Here is a 19,638-nt window from a genome sequence, read left to right on the forward strand (position 1 = left end):
TTGGCGGAATCCAACGTGCTCGCCTTCCATTATAAGAGTCATAAAATAGTTTTAATGACCAAATATTGGGCTCTTTCAAACAAGATATTGGATCATATTACGAGCGTTATGGCTCACACACTTTGGTGCGGACAAATTGTGTAGTGGCTTTGGGTGCATCTGTGTTTGGCTCACTTTCCTCTGCGTGTCTGCATGTGTTAATATGACAGGCTGTCACTCGATTCACTGTAAATCCATCACTAGAAAAGGTGTGTTCAATAAGGCATGTACTGTGATAATAATATGAAGGACACAGCAGCAAACTCAAAGCAGCTTTTTCTCATTTCTTCTGTGTTGCATTATGTTTTAAGTAGGGCTGTCAATCAATTAAAATATTTAATTTTTCGCAATAAATCGCAAATTAATCACACATTTTTTTATCTGTTCAAAATGTACCTTAAAGGGAGATTTGTCAAGTATTTAATACTGTTATCAACATGGGAGTGGGAAAGTATGCTGCTTTATGCAAATGTATGTATATATTTATTATTGGAAATTAATTAACACAAAACAATAACAAATATTATCCAGAAACCCTCACAGGTACTGCATTTAGCATAAAAAATATTCTCAAATCATAACATGGCAAACTGCAGCCCAACAGGCAACAACAGCTGTCAGTTTGTCAGTGTGCTGACTTGACTATGACTTGCCCCAAATTACATGTGATTATCATAAAGTGGGCATGTCTGTAAAGGGGAGACTCGTGGGTACCCATAGAACCCATTTACATTCACATATCTTGAGGTCAGAGATCAAGGGACCATTTTGAAAATGGCCATGCCATGTTTTTAGTAGTTTCATATGATACCAGTAACTAGCTATATTAGCTTGTAACAGCCTCTAAAATCTAAAGATTTGACACTGTTCTTCGTTTTAAATCACTGAACATATTTAATATATTTGGGTTTTGAAACAAGCGGTTTGAAGACGTCGTTGTTGGATCCAGGAAATTGTATCATGTATTGTAAATCAGTATTTTCAGACAAAAAAAGGTGAAAAATAAACACATAATATAAAGCCTGTTTTTGCTGCATCTGTTGTCATCACTCCCCTTACAGCCACAACACAAATATATTGATTTTGTTGTATACTAGGTCATTAGTACAGTAGTTGATTATTGGTTTGGTTAATAAAACATCAAATCACATCATCACAAAAAAATCAATGGATTAATCCACAGTGAAAATAATATTTTCTTCCATTAGTTCCCCCACTCAGTATTCTCTTACAACGGGATGTTTTATTCCATTAATAAACACCAATTATAGTGAACCTATGGATTAACAGATGGCTAAATCGATCAATGTGTTCTTAATGCCAAAAAGGCATTTGCATCCAAATTGGAGATAGATAGCATGCATAACGAGTAATGAATACAAATTTGACAGGCAAACCAGAAGATGTCCACCGTCCAGACAGACATTTAACTTTGCCTTTACATTCAACTTTAACACAAAGCTCGTCGGTCTGAGAAAGCGAACTTGAAATGAAAAGTTAACCTTTAATGAGCGATGACGGGACGAAATTTGGTGAATGAGACTGAATGCACGAGAGTCAAACAATATAAATGGCAAAGCAAGCCTGCGCTTATCATCTGATAGCCGTTGGAATCAAGTTATGAGCCACTAGTCTCCTCACTGCTCGATAAAATGACCGCCACTATCAGTATATACAGACTTTACTGACAGCGAATGTCATTGCTGGTGAACAGAGGAAAATTGTGCCTTGAAGTTTTGAGTAATTGAATTTGTAAAAGTCATCGTATTACCCTATAATACGATATGCAGATTCAGAGGAGGTTGCAATTTACAAAGGGGTCGAACCACTATGAAATTGCCATCCCCTCCAACACACACACACACACTTACCGCACACAAACACACACTGCGTCATTAACACAGTTTCCTATTTCACATTGCTTCTGGCATTGCTGCTCCTGCCTCAGAGGAAGTTGAGATGTGTGACTATAAACCTCAGATGATATTTTGTTACAAAGACACTGTGGAAACGCTGCTCACACTTTGGCTGATTATTCTAACGTCTCCGTGACATGACCTGTCAGGATTTAAATATCCTTGACAAAGCTTCTTGCGGAGAGAGGAAGGCTGGTGAGGCATCGTCATACACAGAACAGTAGATAGGCTGAAGGACATAAAACTATACTACACACACTATATGAAGCACAATTTCAAGACGCTCTGAGGCACGCTTGACAAACTGCAGAGCTTTTACATTTATAGGATGTACGTAAATATAGTAGGGAAGGCTGACAGCACAGCAGCATGAAAATAACAGTCGGAAACAGCAATATTTGTGGAGATTTCAGGTTTTGTGATAAACGGAAACGTAAGTCAATAGCACAATAATAACAGACTGCTATGCAGCCTAAAGTTCTATTCTATTCTGTTCTATTATAGTGCAAGACAAGTGATAAACAGAAAGACACATATGATTCATAATTATAGAAAAAATAACAACAATTATCTAACCATAAATCAAGGAGTCTCTGTTTATCTGAATTTGTGCGTGTGTGTAAGTGTGTCCTTTGCATATCTCAAGAACCGTTCATCGAATCTACTTTACAGTTGCTGGGTGTATTGCTGGGGAGACAAGGAGGTGTTCACGTTGTACACATTCAATATTAATAAACTTTGTATAAACAAGAGATAGCACTCTGCACCCACAGGCCACTGCTCATTGACTGCAGTTCATTATTGCTGCTGGATGCTGGATATACAAACAATACAATCAAACTCGTCTTCACTTCCCTGGAGTCAACGAGCGATGAGCGGTTTTTGATAAAGCTGGGGTAAGCAATAGGCCCGTTGCAAACGGGCACGCGCTTCAAACGGCCGCGCTTCGAACTGGCACTGCACTAGTCAAAATATTGGGGAGAGAGTAGAGGGGAAAAAAATGACCCAAGGGGACATTTCTGGACGTGTCCCGAGGACAAAGAGGCATCAGGGTTGAACCAGGATGGGGGGTCAGGACAGCTGGGTCAGGGCAGAGTTTTAATTATTAATTTATTTATAAGGGCTGTCAAAGTTAACACAATAATAACGCGTTAATGCAACTCGTGATTATTAGGTTGTAGCTGGCTCAGTTTTAAAGCTAGAGTGAAAATACTGGTATCATTACAAAATAGAAAAATCTAATGAATCCGTTGGTACCAGCCAATTAAACTTTGGCGAGGGAAAACTGGCATGGCCATTTTCAAAGCGTTCCCTTGACATCTGACCTCAATATAAGTGAATGAATATGGGTTTTTATGATAATCACGTGCAGTTTGGGGCAACTCATAGTCAAGTCAGCACACTGACACACCGACAGCTGTTGTTGCCTGTTGGGCTTGAGTTTAACATGTTATGATTTGAGCACAGAATAAGAGACAAGGACAGCTTAAAAAACAACATGTCTTACCTTTTTGGCTGTCAATGATAAAGTTGCCCTCCTCGTTTCCTGTGGTGATCTTATACGTGATTCCGTCCCCATCAGGGTCCTTCGCCAGCACCGTGGCAACGAGCGTGTTGGGGCCCGCGTCCTCCGAGACGAACGTCCGATATCTGATAAAACACATAGAGATACACAATCAACACCTCACCTATACCTCTCTGCGGGAGGACTCGTGTCCTGGCTATAAAGGTGAAAATGAGACACATTCAACAAAGTTTTGTCGATGTTTCAAATCAATTCTATCTAACTCATGTTCGACCAGTAGTTCAGTGCGTCAACACATAGAACAAAGATGCATATGGAAACATGTTGCAATACCCACATAAAAAAAATGTTGATTGATATGAATCATAAATGTGTCAAGAGCAAATCCATTTACAGACCAATCAAATGCACCAGTATATTTCCATCACTATACATTATAACCTCATTAGGGTAATTTCTAATTCAGTTTTTCAGTGCATCTTTGCATTTCAAATTCATCTAGGGTGAACAAACATGAACAGGGCTGGCTTTATATACTGTTAGAAGGAAAAAAAATACTCTGCAACAACTCCAGGGGTGGCAGGCTTTAAAGACCTTCCGGATAAATCCCACTGCGTGTGCCACGGTCAACAGCATAAACGATCAAAAATCACATCTTTGGCCATGTTAGCCTGAGATTTTGTGCCATTACTTCAGTCTGACATCTGGTAGCAAGTGATGACTTTTTCTTTTTCAATCTGCTGAGCGATGATGGCTGGACCAGTGGTTGTGTTGCACACTGTGAGCAAGGGAATTTCATCAAACGGTTACACCTGCAGCCACAAGAGGCCTAACTGTGACTTTCTCATAAGGTAAGTGGTTGTGTTCCCAGGCAATACTGAGAACATTTGGAAGTAGTTTCCGACATAGTGAACAGACTACATGTACCAGACATATACTCTATGTTAAATGCCGGTACCTTTTTTATAAAAAAAAACAGCATTGCCAGTTTCCTGTTACCCCAGCTAGTTGATTGCTTAGCCCCAGGTGTTAATCAGTCCCTGAACAGTTGCAAAAATATAAACTAGCAGAGTTCTGAGGAGCAGCGTACAGAACTACTGCAGGGCAAAATTCAAAATAACCTTAAAAATGCACATGAAGATACCATTCTGGTAACCACCATACCTTGTATGAACATACAGTAAAGACATAAAGAAGGTTTCCCACTAGAATCAGAGACTTCTGACCGCCCATCCTCCATCACACCCTCCATTATAATGTAATCTAACTACTACTACTACTACTACTACAAAATTACAGGAGTGAGAATGTGGAGTAAGGTGGTGGTTGTGAAAACTAACTTTCTTTTCCTGTGATATTGCTACAGTAAAACAAGACACAGTAGACAGGTGTAGTTCTCAACACGGCACTCGCTTTCTTGGTTGTGTTAGCAGCTGGTGTGCATCACTATCCTGGAGGACATTCAGAATCGCTGAACCCTCATCAAATTTTTAGGGTGTGTATGTCCGTTGCCAGCTTCTAAATCAGTGGACAAGATGCAAGGGAAAGACTGCATCCTTCAGCAATGCTTTTACAATTCTGTTTAAAGCTTAGAAGCATTTAAGTAATGTTTTCCCGAGCGATGTACAACAGTATCATAAGCTCATCTTTACACTACAAACAGAATCATTTAACCGGAAGGTCAAAGACAGGGTATTCATGCAATCCATCAATTGTTGTGATGCTTAAACGCATGAATAGATGGATATAAATACAAAACAAAATGCTGTCTCATTAGAGCAATATGGATATTTAAAGTAAGGATTTCCCAAACCAGATGTTTTCTGTTTGATGTATTAACAAATGTGTGTTTTTGATCATCTATACCATTGTTTTTATATACAAACATATATATATATATATATATATATAACCCATTCAAGCAAACTTGCCTTGACACGCATTTCTTATCAGCCCACGCACACCAAACTGAGCTCAGCTTCTTGCTCTAAAATTCCCCTTCAGTTTTGTCTTTGTATCTTAAGAGTAGCACTTTGAACTTCAGCTTTGAACTCTCTTTTGGCCTTACACATGCATCTCTGAACCACTGATGTGCTTGAAAGTAAAACTTTTCTTGAAAGGCTGGCCTTTCTACCTCGTTGACATTAGGGTTCACACTTTACAGTGTTGGGACACGTTTTGGGGATAGCAGATATCATCGCATAATACAACATGGCAGCCTCTTGGGATTAGTTAAACATCAAGAAGTACCTTGGCAATAGGATCAAGACATTTTAACTAATACGATATAACTGCAAATGGAAGAATGGAGTGCATCTTAATCAACACTTGTTTTATGTCCACACTAAGGCTGATGGAAAACGATGACTCTGAAGCAAATATTCAAAGATTAGTTGTTGTTTTGTTTTTTGAGAGAGAGAGAGAGACAGGGTTGGTTTTAAAGATGATTTAAACAGTATAATACTATATACCAATACCATATATACTGCATTTTGTTTTTCGGAAATGGGCTAGAGTAAGTGAGCAAGTATAAAGCAGTAATGACTTGTTCCCAGTGATGTTTCCCTTGGTTTGAAAAACCTTAGTAAGTGTCACTATTTTAAAACACGGGTGGACTATAGAAGGGCACTCCTGAGAGTGCAGACCTCAGCCAAGGCCAAGCCGCTCCAAAATGTAATGGGTTCTTCCTTGACCCATGCTTCACCCTTCCTCTAAGTGTCGTGAAAATCGGGCCAGTATTTTTTTTCTGTAATCCTGCTGGCAAACAGACAAACAAACCAACAAAACCAAACTGAAAACATAACCTCCTTGGTGGAGGATAAGGCAGATCACTGCAATTAAGAAGTATAGAAAATTAGAAATTAGTTGATTTTTACTAAAATACGAGCAATTAGAAGGGTACTTGAGAGAGCGCAGACCTCCGCCAAGACCGTTTCCATGCGTAAAAAATATATGTGTGTATCCGCCCTGTGATGCAGATCTGCTCCAGAATGTAACGCATTCTTCCTTGGTCCATGCTACATCCTTCCACCGAGTTTCATGAAAATCAGGCAAGCAGTTTCTCCATAATCCTGCTGACAAATAGACAAACTAACCAACAAACCAAACCAAAAACAAACCTCCTTGGAGGAGGTAATAATCTCATCCCACAGTGGCAATTCATTTCATATGTCTTGCTTTTACATCTTTAATATAGATTGCATAGTTTTAAGCTGAAGCTACAACTCATTTGATACTTTGCTCAACAATTATATTGATGATGTACAGTCCCCAGTCATGAATTGTATCCTAGAAAGTCTGTCCACCAAAATCACAAAAATATTTCTTGCTTACCCTCACTGGTATCAAGCCATGCAGATAGTTTTGTTTTGGATGCTGAGACTTTTTGACATTTGACTTTTGTCGGCACCAAAACACCAAGGTGGTGAACTGAATCGTATTCATTGTGCTCACAGCACTGGAAAAAGACATTTAAAATACTTCACATCAAGTTGTCCTTTCATAAATAATGTTGCAGTTACTGAGCACAACCCCTAGCCTGACCTTGTCAGATGGTTTGTTTCACAGAACCATATGAGAAGCCGTCATTGGAAACTGTTTGGAAAAGGGCAGGCACTTTGAAAAAATATTTGGCAGGCGATTGGATGAACCATCTGTCAATAAAACTAATGAAAGCAAAACTTAATGAAGGCGAAAACATCGCTTTCAGTGCTGTTCTTTGCTCTTCTTTCGATGAAGATATACTCTCCAGTTCTGATATAACCGATGCTATTGCAGCATCAATGCTAACCTCTTAAGAAGCTGCCATTGCTGTTTAGAACAAACAGTCGCCTCACCGTGTCGTCTCACGCTATGGTCTCTCACACCTAAGCCACGCCCGTAGCTGCAATAGATCCCCCCTAGGACCCTGATCGGTCCGTTGTCTGGTGCCCCGGACACAAACGCATTACTTGAAGCCTGACGAGATGAATTTTTGTGTGACAATTGAACCCACAAATTCTTGTGTGATCACATAACATCGAGAGAATCCAGCTGCCGTGCAAGGTTAGACAATCCCCATACTGCCAACGGTTTCATTTGTAGGCACAGACAGACCCCTTCGACCAACCACCATTACCTGTCTGTGTGGACATTTTTGCATATTGAGCTTCAAGCTGAGACTAAAAGATGTACTCTGCTGCCGTTTATCAAGGACTCATTACCTGCCCACGTGTTTGTGCACATTTAAAATTCAGGTTTAGTAACTCTGACAGCCTGACATAAACGTACATCCGTCTGTCACTCCGCCCCAGCGACAAGGCCTATTCATTTTTCACTGAAAACAAGGCACTCTCATTAGGAGTTGAACACTGTGATCATGTTCTGTCACAGTCTTTCTGCCTCAACAACTGTTGGACTAGTTCTGCCTGGGAAGATCAGCGATGTGCCACTCGTTTGCTCTGTTTGTAGACTGTTGTTGCAGCATTCGAGTAATTTCAGCTCACACTGCAAGCCGCGCACTTCCTTGCAGATCAATACGCAAGTCAGGCAAGGGGAGATGCTGTGCTGTGTTTCTTTATTATGTAGTTTCTCTAAGGGTGCATAGGTCGCATTGATCAAACGGCTTCAACTTGTAGTCTAAGGAAGCTATTTGAAAGATCATTAGATAATTGCTTGTATTTATCTTACCTGAAAGCCAGAAAGAACTAAGGCCTCCTTGTGCATTTCTGCCTGCAATTTGATGGCAAAATTACAGATGCTGTCTGTGCAGCTGAATTTATGCATGACTCTTTCACACAGCCCACTAAGCCTCTTTTGTCCTGACTCCCCAAATTAGCTCTACTTCTTCATTACAGATGCAGAGAGGGTAATCATTATAGATTCAAATGGGGTTGGCTAACCATTAGGCTTATAAATACGAACGGCCTGATATGACAACAATAGCTTATGTTGGACTGTATTGGTTAGCAAGACAATCAACTTTGTGATATGCTGAAAACTCCCACCGTCTGTGGCGGTGATGAAACAATTAGCTTATTAAAAAACAGCAAATTAAACAATTCAACCATTTCAATAACTGCTCATTTAAGTTATATATCAAACAAAAATGTTAAACATTTTCTGAGTCCAGTTTCTCAAATGTGAGGATTTGCTGCTTTTCTGTTTTTTATATATTGTAACTTGAATCTTTGGGTTTTAGACTGTTGGTTGGAGAAAACTAGTGATCTGAGGACACCATCTTGGGGTCTGGGTAATTGTGATCAGCAATTCCATTCTTATATTTTGAAGACTAAACAATGAAAACAAACAAAAAAAGAGATTCATCGGTAATGAAAATTATTGACTTGCTTACTTGCGACTGGAATTTTATTCTTGACCTTGGAGATGGTGGTTGACAAAATTATCTCACCACAAGGTTCATTCAGTAATTGTTAAGGAGCTCTTGATTGCAATACACTATGTTCTTAAGAAAATGGTCATCATGGTTTTACTTAAAATAAGTATGTTTGTAACGTAACGTGAACTACAGATGCAACGTCATGTGACTCAATGGCGTAGCATCACACGATATAAAGTCACCTGAGATAACATAATGGGTAAAAAACACTCAACTTTTTGGTTCACACGGGACACGAATGTTTCATCTCACACAGATGCTAAAGGGCGCCTTGTGCGTCGTTATGAAGACGCTGCAGGCCACTGCCCAAGCGTCGGTATCTGACGCCCTGGAAGTGAGATCAGGCTGACAAATTTCCACATCTGCGTTTCCTTCAGGGATCCATGTGACATATTTTTTTTTGTCAGTGGGCCTTTTCCACAAGAGTCCACGTGCCATCCAAAATGTGTGATTGTGCAGACTGATATGACGTGTGGAACATGTCCGCTAACACAAGTACCTAATGTAATATGTGCCCGCAAGTGTTAACCCCAAAAAATAAAATAAAACTGAGATGGATAAGATAGTGTGGAAGACTACAATTTGACAATACAAATGGGGAACTGAATATTATAATGACATGGTAAAGAAGAAAAATACAGCATCTGTGTCCTTAACAGCATAAAAGCAGACCTATACCTACACTGCTGGCTGTTCACTTTAAAATATTAAGCCAAGCATGATGTAAATTTCATAAGTACACACCAAGTAGATAATGGTGCTATGGCAAATTTTTCAGGAGGCATTTTAAGGTTAATCCTTCTTGACACTTACATCAACCTTACTTCAACAAATACCCTCTAATGCTTTCAAGCAGATCTTTGTAGGCTTCTACTGCATGAAGGACTGTCTATGTGAGTATCTGGGAGAGAGAGAGAGAGTAGGGAGAGAGATCAGGACAGATCACTGAGAGGAAGCAAAAAGCCCAGCAGTCAAGCAGCAGTGAGACGCCTTTCGCAATCACATTTGGGCTCTACCACAACTCTAATTTGGCCGGATCAATGCTGCAATCAATTGGAAACCGCCTCAGACATACACCGCCACACACTAATTACTTTTTTAACCTTTTTGTTTTACTTTCTGTTTTAGTTTGTTTTCGTTCTGTTGATCTAGGGAGAAAAATAGATGCGTCCCTTTCGGCCAGTGCCTGATGCCGGTTGTGAAAATTAATTACTGAATTTAATTATTGAGTTAATTTAGTTTATCCAGATAAGGCATAGATGGAGAACGGAGTAATGGACTGTGTCTATGTGTGTGTGTTGAATTCTTGGGGGTCAGGGCAGTCAGCTGACTGCACACTGATTGTTTTATTTATTTGCTGGAATGCCCCCCTGTCTGATTCCCTGTTAATCGGTGCTTACAATGCTATGTTTCCATTTGCTTGTTGAATTAGGTGGGGGGCAGGGGTTGGTGTGGGGTCGACGGTGAGCAGCAGTAATAACTTTCGCAGACGTGGCTGCAATATAAGCACTGAAGCGGCAGTGTTTGCCATAGCAAGATAATAAGTCAGGACTCTGACATTTTAAATTATGCCATCTTATTAAGGCGGTGGGTTAGATACGCTTATATGTGAGCAGAGAGTTTCATGTGAACCAATTTTATGAGAGTTGCTTCTGTCAATATTCTAATATGTCTGCTGGGTTCTGGTCTGTTTACCCTCGTACAGTTTAAAAGCTTGATCTGTTGAATCTTTAGTATGTTTTTTTAAAGGGAGAACCAAACAGATTGAGGGGAAAGACAACCGTCTTAGGTTTGCTTTACTTACCGTCAGTAAGCCTATCTTGACACATTTTAGTGCTCGATGACTGTGAAGCTTCACATGCATAGGGGTCAACAAAGCAAGTGCTGTTATAAGACATTGCTTTTTCTCAGTTGAAAGAGGTTTAGGGTTGCACATTTTTTTCAAAACTACAATGATTTTTTTTATATAATAGGTGTCTATCATTGTGGTAAACGGATATAGTGCTTTTGTTTTGAAGTCAGCATGACCTTAAACTGCATGCGACCGTTATCCTTGCTCTATGTCTGACTGTGTCATCGTTCTCAATATCTCAACACAGGGAATCAAAAAGCGGGGAATGAGAAATGAAGTGTTGTATAAGAGAAGCATCACTTTTTCTCACCTCTCACCAACTCCCTTGACCTTCATATTCAATCACCTCCTATTACATATTAGAATAGTATGTCTATTGAATCACCCCCATTCACTTGGGCAACTGATAGCTTATCCTCTCCAGCAACTTTCCAATCGTGTCTCTTTTGTGTCGTGTCTTTTTTTTCCTTTATCTTTATCCTTTATTTTTTTCAGTCCATTTATCTGGGTTTATCTGCTCTAACATAAGCTGCAAATGTTAGTATGTTCAGCTAATTAGCTTTTTTTTAACTATAGCGCTAACCTAACATTACAGAGCAATAACATAGTATTGCATTATTCACTAAAGACAATGTAATACTACAGCTGCATGTCTTTTCATGTCTTATACACAATCACATTTTACCTGGATATGTAGCTATAACTTTTTTACATCATGACATGGGACTGAGTGGTCATAATGTTCTTGTTAGTAGCCATTAAGTGAATATATAAGACCATTTTGTTCATATGTTCCAGGTAAAGACTGTGTTTCCAACCAATTCAGAGAGGTCAAGTTAATTAGCAAGCCAGCAGCAGCAGCAGTTGATAAGATCTGCCAGTGACGGTTTTCATTTCAGCTGGCAAACTGATTGTCGGAGACTAAAAATGAGAAGCCTGCCTTTGTCTACCTCTGTCTAAAATCAAGGACTTGTTGGCTTTAAAAACTATTGCTAATTTTAAGTGGTGAATCCGCCACATTTGTCATAGTAAACTGCATACATACAGTGCAAGATTGGAACGCTTGACAAGCGTGTATAACAACAGTAACTTCAGGGACTTCACGCTAGGCATTTTATCACGTTTCCTCCACTGGAAAGGCACCCTAGAGGGCACTTTATCACATTTTCTACCCTGGAAGGGCATCCTAGAGGGCACTTTATCACGTTTTCTCCACTGGAAGGGCATCCTAGAGGGCACTTTATCACATTTTCTCCACTGGAAGGGCATCCTAGAGGGCACTTTATCATGTTTTCTCCACTGGAGGGTAGGGTTGATCATTAAGAACCGGTCCCAAATTAGAACCGGTTCCAAAATTCTGATTATAAAGGAACTATAAAGAAAATTCAATTCTGCTTATCGGTTCCTAAACAGCAACACATTGGCGCTCTTTCTGGAATGGACGGCGCTGCACAAATCGATATACTGTATTTAGTTTTTGTTTTGTGTAGGCACTAGCAAAACCGAAATCACAACACAAACGTCCATGATCTTCCGTGTTACAGTGACGTTTTATCACTTTTTTTTTGTATTGGCACAGCTTACCCTGGATGACACTTCATCATGTTTCCTCCATTTAAGGGCACCCTACAGAGGGCATTGCATCATGTTTCCTTCACTGGAAGGGCACCCTGGAGGGCACTTCATCAGGTTTTATCTGCCATGCAACAGGGGAGGAAGACTCCCAGGGTGGTTTCCGTGGCAACAGGCAGGTTGATTGTAGGTACAGTAATAAGGTCCTGATAGCTAGCAAAGTGACAGCAGATAGATGAAAGGCGGCTATTCTGTCACTCACCAGGAAGTGAGAGCCATGCAGTGAAGAGGCAGATCTGAGAGCTAGAGTGTAGGACCGATGGAAACATGAAAAAACAAGGAGTTCTCTATTCATTCCACGCCTTTCTTTCTTTCTTTCTTTCTTGCACTGATGGTCAATAGCAAATGTCAACAACACAACCAGCATCCAAAAGAAGGCAGCAATAAGACAGACTTCAAAATAACAATGTTCAGTATGATTTTTAGACTTGCAGCCTACATTTACACTGAACTGGCAACACACACACACACATGGATACTCATTATCGCATGCTTCCAACTCCAAGAATCGATACAAATAAGACAAATAGGCCTCGATAATGATATATTTAATGACCTCTCTCGCTTTCTCCCTCTTTTCCTCTCTGTCCATCACATGCATGGACTTAACACACATGTGTTCACAGTCTCTACCACACACACATACATGCAACATTGAGGCATTTGATCTTTATAAATTGTATCCTCTCAAACTGTCCCTTCTGTATCTGCTTCTTCAAAGACATAACACATGAGTTTGCTCATTCCTGCCCCTGTGTGTGCATGCATATAAATGCATTTGCACAAGCATGCACATGTGTGTGTGTGTGTGTGTGTGTGTGCCTGCATGGATGACTCTGGAGATATGTGTGTGCAAATATGTGTTAGTGATACATAATAGATTGTCCAGTACAGTTTAATCAATACAACCCAACACACACGCACTCACATACTAATCCCCTCCCACTATAAACAACATAAACACATGCATATCAGATGCATGATGCATGAATGCACTTTATAACTACATCACTCTGTCCATACCAACAGCTCACTTTGCTGGGACCTTTTACCAATTACTGGATGCATACACACACACACACTCAGGAAGAAGCACATACACAGACGCAAGAGTGCGGGCCCAGGGCCTCCTGAGGGTGCTGGTGGGCATGGCTGATTGACCCTGCCTCACCAATCTGCCCAGCTCTCTGCCAGAAAATCAACCAATTAAAAGATGCAGGCGCCACAGCAACACTGGAATTGTGGTTAACGGCAGCTGCGATGTTGAATTGGGAAGCAGCTGTGAGGAGCTGACCTGACAAAGCAGCACTCTCTCCCTCTCTCTCTCTCCCTCTCTCTCTCTCTCTCTCTCCCTCTCAGCTTTGGTTGTCTGTTTTTTCCCCCCTCTATATTCTCATAAATTGGTATGCAATATAGATCTGCCCATCACTCAGGTAGAAATGTGTTAAAGGCTCAAGTTGACAAGTCTTCAGTTCATTCTGCATTAGCTGGTTAAGTGCAGAGCCACACTATTCCAGGTGTATTTAAAGTGCATCTTCACACGATAAAGACAGAAAATGAAAGGGGTAGAATAAGTCATCAATTTAATCCGAAAAAGAACTGCAACATCTTCTACTTGACCCCGACCAAATCATTTTGGCAGACAGTGGCTGGAATTGAACTAAGATCGCATCGAATGATTATTCTCAAAATTAATTAATATCGGTGTATTTTTCCTCAGACTACATCTGAAAATCCAACTGTATGCAGTGGCTCAAAAATGTGAATGGTACATAAGCGCTGGGAATGTTGGCAGGCTAACCTAGTTGTATCATCCTGGCAGTTAACAGAACTTAACCTAGAGAGGCTGACCCAGATTGTTTGTCTGCAACAATGCTTTCCAGTGCAGAGAGTATCACCACCATCCCCTTTAATTATATTTACTAGTATATCAATTATTTTATTTTATTTAACTATTCCGTTATTTTATTCTATTATTTAATATATTTATTTTATTATTATTATATATATTTTTTAAACATATTCTTTTTATTATATTGTTTTCTAATTTCAAATTTTGTTAATTTCATTCATTGTATTTCATAGTCCTAATTGTGCTTCGACAACTCATGTCAAATGTCAGAAAATCCTATTGAATTGCATTGAATTGAGTCCGGGGCAATGCTGCCAACAATCGAGGTACTTCCGTATAACATGGTGCTGTCATGTGGTCCTGCTCAAAAGAAATTAGCATCCCGTGTGTCACCCTCACCAGCACGGAGGATTCCGACACAGAGTTAAGGGGAGCTTATAACAGCTTCTACAACTAACCATAAGTTTCATTGCATCCCATCGAAACCTCTTTCCATTGTGTCTCATCTCTTAGAAGCTGAACAGCTGGGTGAGTATCGGGAGTTTAGAAGCCAGATTCGTACTTACATATGTTGGGAGAACTCCGGTGCCTCATCGTTGACGTTAGCCATTCGAATCCGTACTGTAGTTGTGCCAGTGCGAGGCACCTCCCCCTTGTCAATGGCCATCACTACAAACTCATAGAGGTGGTTGGTCCTCTCGTAGTCCAGAGGCCCAGCAGGAAAGATGGTCCCGTGGGGAGAAATGGTGAAGTCTGGACTCAGGGTGTAATAGGTCAACTCGGCATTCTCTTCCGAGTCACAGTCATTGGCTGACACTAAAGATGAAAACAGAGAAATGGAGAATAGAAAGAAAGAAATTAGTTAGAAGTTACTAAACAAAGACAAAATCGGGGCACCATAGATACAAACTTTTCCCTTTCCCTAAAAGGTATATATGAAGGCGGATTTATGTGATGTGCTCTCTAACACCACCTCCATTACTCTGGTGGAGTAGGCTCTCTACGACTGTGAAAGCAAGAGTGTCATGGTCAGTTGATGAATGTAACCTTTGTGAGCATGGCTGTTAGTCTCAAAACACTAGCATAAAATTGTTTAGAACATAGACTTTGGGAAACAAATATCACTTTTGTCCAATCTCAACATGATGGTGGCCAAAAGTGCCGTGTAGTAGAGAAGACTAGTAGCCACACTTTTCAGACTTTGCTAGCTTTATCAATCAACACATCTGCAATGTATAATTCATTGTAGTGTAATCAGATGATATACACCCGTACAATGCAGGTTAAATAAAATCAGAAATATATCAAATTGTAAAAGTGGAAGTTTGTTGTTGGAACATCTCCATAATAACAGCACATTCCATATTATAGAGTTAGCTTAGCATCTATTAAAGTGGACTAAATTTGGCTGAAAAGTTGAACTTTTTTCAAATGTCTACATGTAACCAGTTGCTTCAACAACATTTCAATGACTATTTCAAAAGGCAGCAGGTTCTACAGGATCTCTTAGACACATTTCTCTATAAAAGATGACAGAAATTCGAAATTAAAATAATTTACAAACACACACAACAGCATTATTGCACACATTTACGAGTGAGATGCCACCGCAGTTATAGCGGCTTGTGTAATTTTGCATACTTGCATAAATGTGTCTATATTACTTCAATTGGCTGGTGTCCATGGACAAGGGTTGTGCATTGATTGAGCTATCCTGTGAAAAACAGCAGTACTAACATGAGGCTACATCACTATGTTCTTTTTTTCTTCCTTTTTTTCTGTACCACTTGGATTTCTTTTGAAAAATTAAATTACTTGCAACAAACTTACTTATTATGCCAATAAAGCATACTGATTTAAGTCTTGCTGAAAGAGAAAATAGTAGCTGAATCAAACAAGAAAGTACAATCTGTTCTCTTATTATTTCAGAGCCAAGCTGTTTTTTTTTTTTTTCTTCTTTCTTGTATTTGAGTAAAGGAAGTCAACATTCGCACAGGATATCTATTCACTTCTCATGCTATGTGAGCAAAGTGAAGATTGCGAAGGAAGTGATGCTCCCACTGACTTAAATGTTCCGTCCCATAACACAAGGGGAGTAAGTGTTATTTGCACAGCATGCATTGAAAGGACTGTCATTTTGCAACATTTCTGTTTCTGCTTTACACATTGGGAATCCATGGAGCCAGGACTCGCTCGGCCACGAATTGATTGCCTTGCTAAAACTGAAAAGATCCACCAGGGATTTGAATAAGCATATTTTTTTCGCTAACAAGTCATGTTGCCATCAAACTCTCGATTCTCCAATTCGCCTTACACTGCAATTGGCTCGTGCCCATGCACACACAAAAACAAACACAAACACAGACCCGTGCACATGAATGAATACATGCACGTACACACATAAACACATTATTTGCTTCAGCTTACAAACTATACTTCTTCATTGCCATAACGCCTTGGGGAACTTCAAATTAATCATTTTAACAAAATGTTAACAAAACAAAAATATCTCAGTTTATTAAAAGTCTGATTATTAACTCAGCCAGTGTTTATTCTCATAAATTTGTTTCATTCCATTATGTCAGTACGAGTCCAATTTTTTTTGGAATATAATAGATTCATTGATTTTACAAAGTGTTTGCGGTATTAAATAAAATGTTTGGTGACTGTAGCCTCCAGTCTTTCATCATCCTGAACAACCATCAAATTAAACTAAAATCAATTACATTTCCAAAACACATCTTTCCCCACAAAGCTGCAAGATGAAAGTGCCCTAAACCACCGAGTTGAACTGCAACAGAGAAGAGTGCCCCTTATTACACTAATGAAAATTCAGTTTGAGAAATAAAGTGAAAAATCAAAAAACATAAGGATGCTTTCATACCTAACCTGTAATCTGGTTTGGGCTCTGGCACATTTGCCCGTTTGGTTCGTGTAGAGCTGATGATGTAGGACAACAGAGTTACTTGTTAGTCCAAATGACGTCATGCTTACAGCTCTTAGTGTGTTTGTAATCAGACTGTGAACACGAAATGGACCAAAACAAAAGCCATCTTTTTTTTCCCCCTCCTCTGTTGGCATCTTTTGGTATAAACCATCAAACACTGTAACGGCCTGTCTGTCTGCTCATATTTCTTAGAATATCTTAGTGTTAAAAACTTACTTTAATGCGACCTATTATGCTCCATTTAAAGCTCTATATTTTAATTCTGGGACTCCACTAGAGGAGCTTTGTATGTTTCACAGCTAAAACAACCCTTATTCATCTTATACTGGCTCATCATTTAGGCCCTCAGTTCATCCTAATTCTGGCCAGAGCAGCTCATAGTGCTCGTGAGCATCGCCATGGTAGCACCTCATCGCTGATTGCAGGCGCGCTCCCGCGTACATAGGTAGAACACTGGTACCGGCGTGGAGGTGAAGCAAAAGCAAACAAAAGCAAAAGAACATTGCCCTCTGATGCCAACAGAAACAGAATCCTTCTGCTGTAATGAATGTCAGAGTGGGCCATTTTTGTTGGAGGCTATCGCAGACGACAACCGAGAGAGAGAGAGAGCCGTGCGTGTGTTACTATGCATGAAAGTGTTCCTCCTCACTGAGACGGAGGTGTGCTGGAGACCTTCTCTGGGATCCAGAAGATAAACTGGAAAAGACTACCAATGCCAGCTGGGCAATTTTTGTCATTGGATTTAGCTAATTTAATGGTCTGCCTCCGAAGAAGGACAGCCGCCAATGACCCGCTGCAGCGGGGCAGCTGCTCCACGGGCCGCCGCACGGCAGAGAGATACAGCCGGGGGGAAACAGCCTGTAGAGTTGACATATTTTCACATCTTACTCTGTGAATTAAGGGTTTATTTTGACCGAACCCGAGTTGCTTGTTGTTGAAATAGTGGAAGGACTAACTAAGACGTGTTGGGTGAGTTTTATTTTGTTTGTGTCCAGTTTGAAAGACGTGTGTTTTAAGAGGAGTTAACAAGGCAATTAGGCCCGTCTTAGGTCAGTGTAAGAGAGAAACATGAATTCAGAAGGTGTACGGTTGTATTTTTCTGTTTTCTGGGGAGTTAGGTGGTGCGTGAGGTTTTTTTGATTTTTGATTGGGTAAGTGGTTCTTGGTCTGAAAAAGTGTTAGAAACACCGTTCTACACAATCCACAGCAAAAAATAAACATGGTGTGATGTTGCGATATGCCCGCGTGTGCCGCTTGGAATACAAACTGCCGTGGTTAAATATCTAGCTCGGCAATGAAAATGTTTAAGAAATAGATTTAAAACATGTCACAATCAACCAGACGCACTTGTCGCCTTCCACAGCGTGATATTAGTTGAAAGGGCAAACAGCATTAAAGCTTCAGTAGGCAGTATATTTTTGGCATCATTGGGCAAAAATTCGATAATAACCTTTCAGCATATTGTAATTCAAGTGTTCTGAGAGATAACTAAACTTTTGCACCTCATGGCTCTGTTTTCAGGCTTTAAGAAAAATCTAGTCTGTGGGAGACTTTGGCCAATCACAGGTCATTTCAGAGAGAGAGAGAGCGTTCCTATTGGCTGTGCCCCGGCTGGTGGGCGGTGCTTGGTATTTCTTCAACTGTTCTCAACATGGCTGCCGGGTCACAAACGTTCTTATTGTACAGCTAAACAGTACACTACAAGATGTTTCTGAAAACATTTGAGGAGAGAAATAGGCATTACAGTTACATAATATTGATTCATATTTGATCAGCGCTGCCTAGTTTGACCGTTTGGTCGGAGTTCGCGAGTGATCGACAGCCGCTAATAGACAGCAGTTGGACGGCAGACTCCAGCTCGGCTCTGAGTGGTATTTTTCCTCCGGTATGTGAAATCTTGCAGATGCCATTAGGAGCACCGGAGGACACAGAGGCACATCATTTTTTCAGATGACTGCTTCATGCACTACTGTCAGGATATAGTAACCGTTGTATATAAATAACTTCTTTTAAACACATTTTCTTCATTTCCACCCACTGCTGCTTTAACTTCTGTAGGCTAATTAAAAGGTCAAGCCAACTTTACTTTGGCCATCCAAAATTGAAATCCTGGTGTCATGCCTGTATCACCGTCTTATTTGGCCTGTGACTCACTACCCAACGCCGTATGTGCACTGCAAGTGTAGCCAGTAAAAATATACATTCTGGAGCACATCTGCTCTGCCTTCAATGTAGCCAAACTGTTATAAAAAGTAGCCGATAGTCGATTGCTCATTACTTAAAATTTCGTTGTAAAGATGTGCATGCATCATCTTTTTCCTCATTGTCTTTGAGGATTTTACCAATTATCTGTTTGAAACGTTATTTTGGATGCATCAATGGACAAATATGTACTTGACAGTGTCACTAATATGCAGGATAAGGGGATGCGCTTTGCCTTTAGCAGATGACCATATAAAGAAACTCAGCACTAACGCAATCTTGTAGCCGAAGTAGAA

At 40.1% G+C, this 19,638-nt stretch overlaps 1 protein-coding gene across 1 annotated transcript in view; it reads right to left on the reverse strand.

Moving 5' to 3' along the window:
- Positions 1 to 19,638, reverse strand: part of si:ch211-186j3.6 (neural-cadherin) — a 338,768-nt gene that overhangs the window by 203,089 nt on the left and 116,041 nt on the right. The window contains exons 6-7 of the mRNA XM_037746583.1: positions 14,760 to 15,009; positions 3,463 to 3,605 (exon numbers count right to left, since the gene is read on the reverse strand). Of these exons, the coding sequence (XP_037602511.1) occupies positions 3,463 to 3,605; positions 14,760 to 15,009 (393 nt within the window). The remainder of the gene's footprint in view (positions 1 to 3,462; positions 3,606 to 14,759; positions 15,010 to 19,638) is intronic.

The sequence above is a fragment of the Sebastes umbrosus genome, chromosome 2 (assembly GCF_015220745.1).
Source record: "Sebastes umbrosus isolate fSebUmb1 chromosome 2, fSebUmb1.pri, whole genome shotgun sequence".
Classification (NCBI taxonomy): Eukaryota; Metazoa; Chordata; class Actinopteri; order Perciformes; family Sebastidae; genus Sebastes; species Sebastes umbrosus.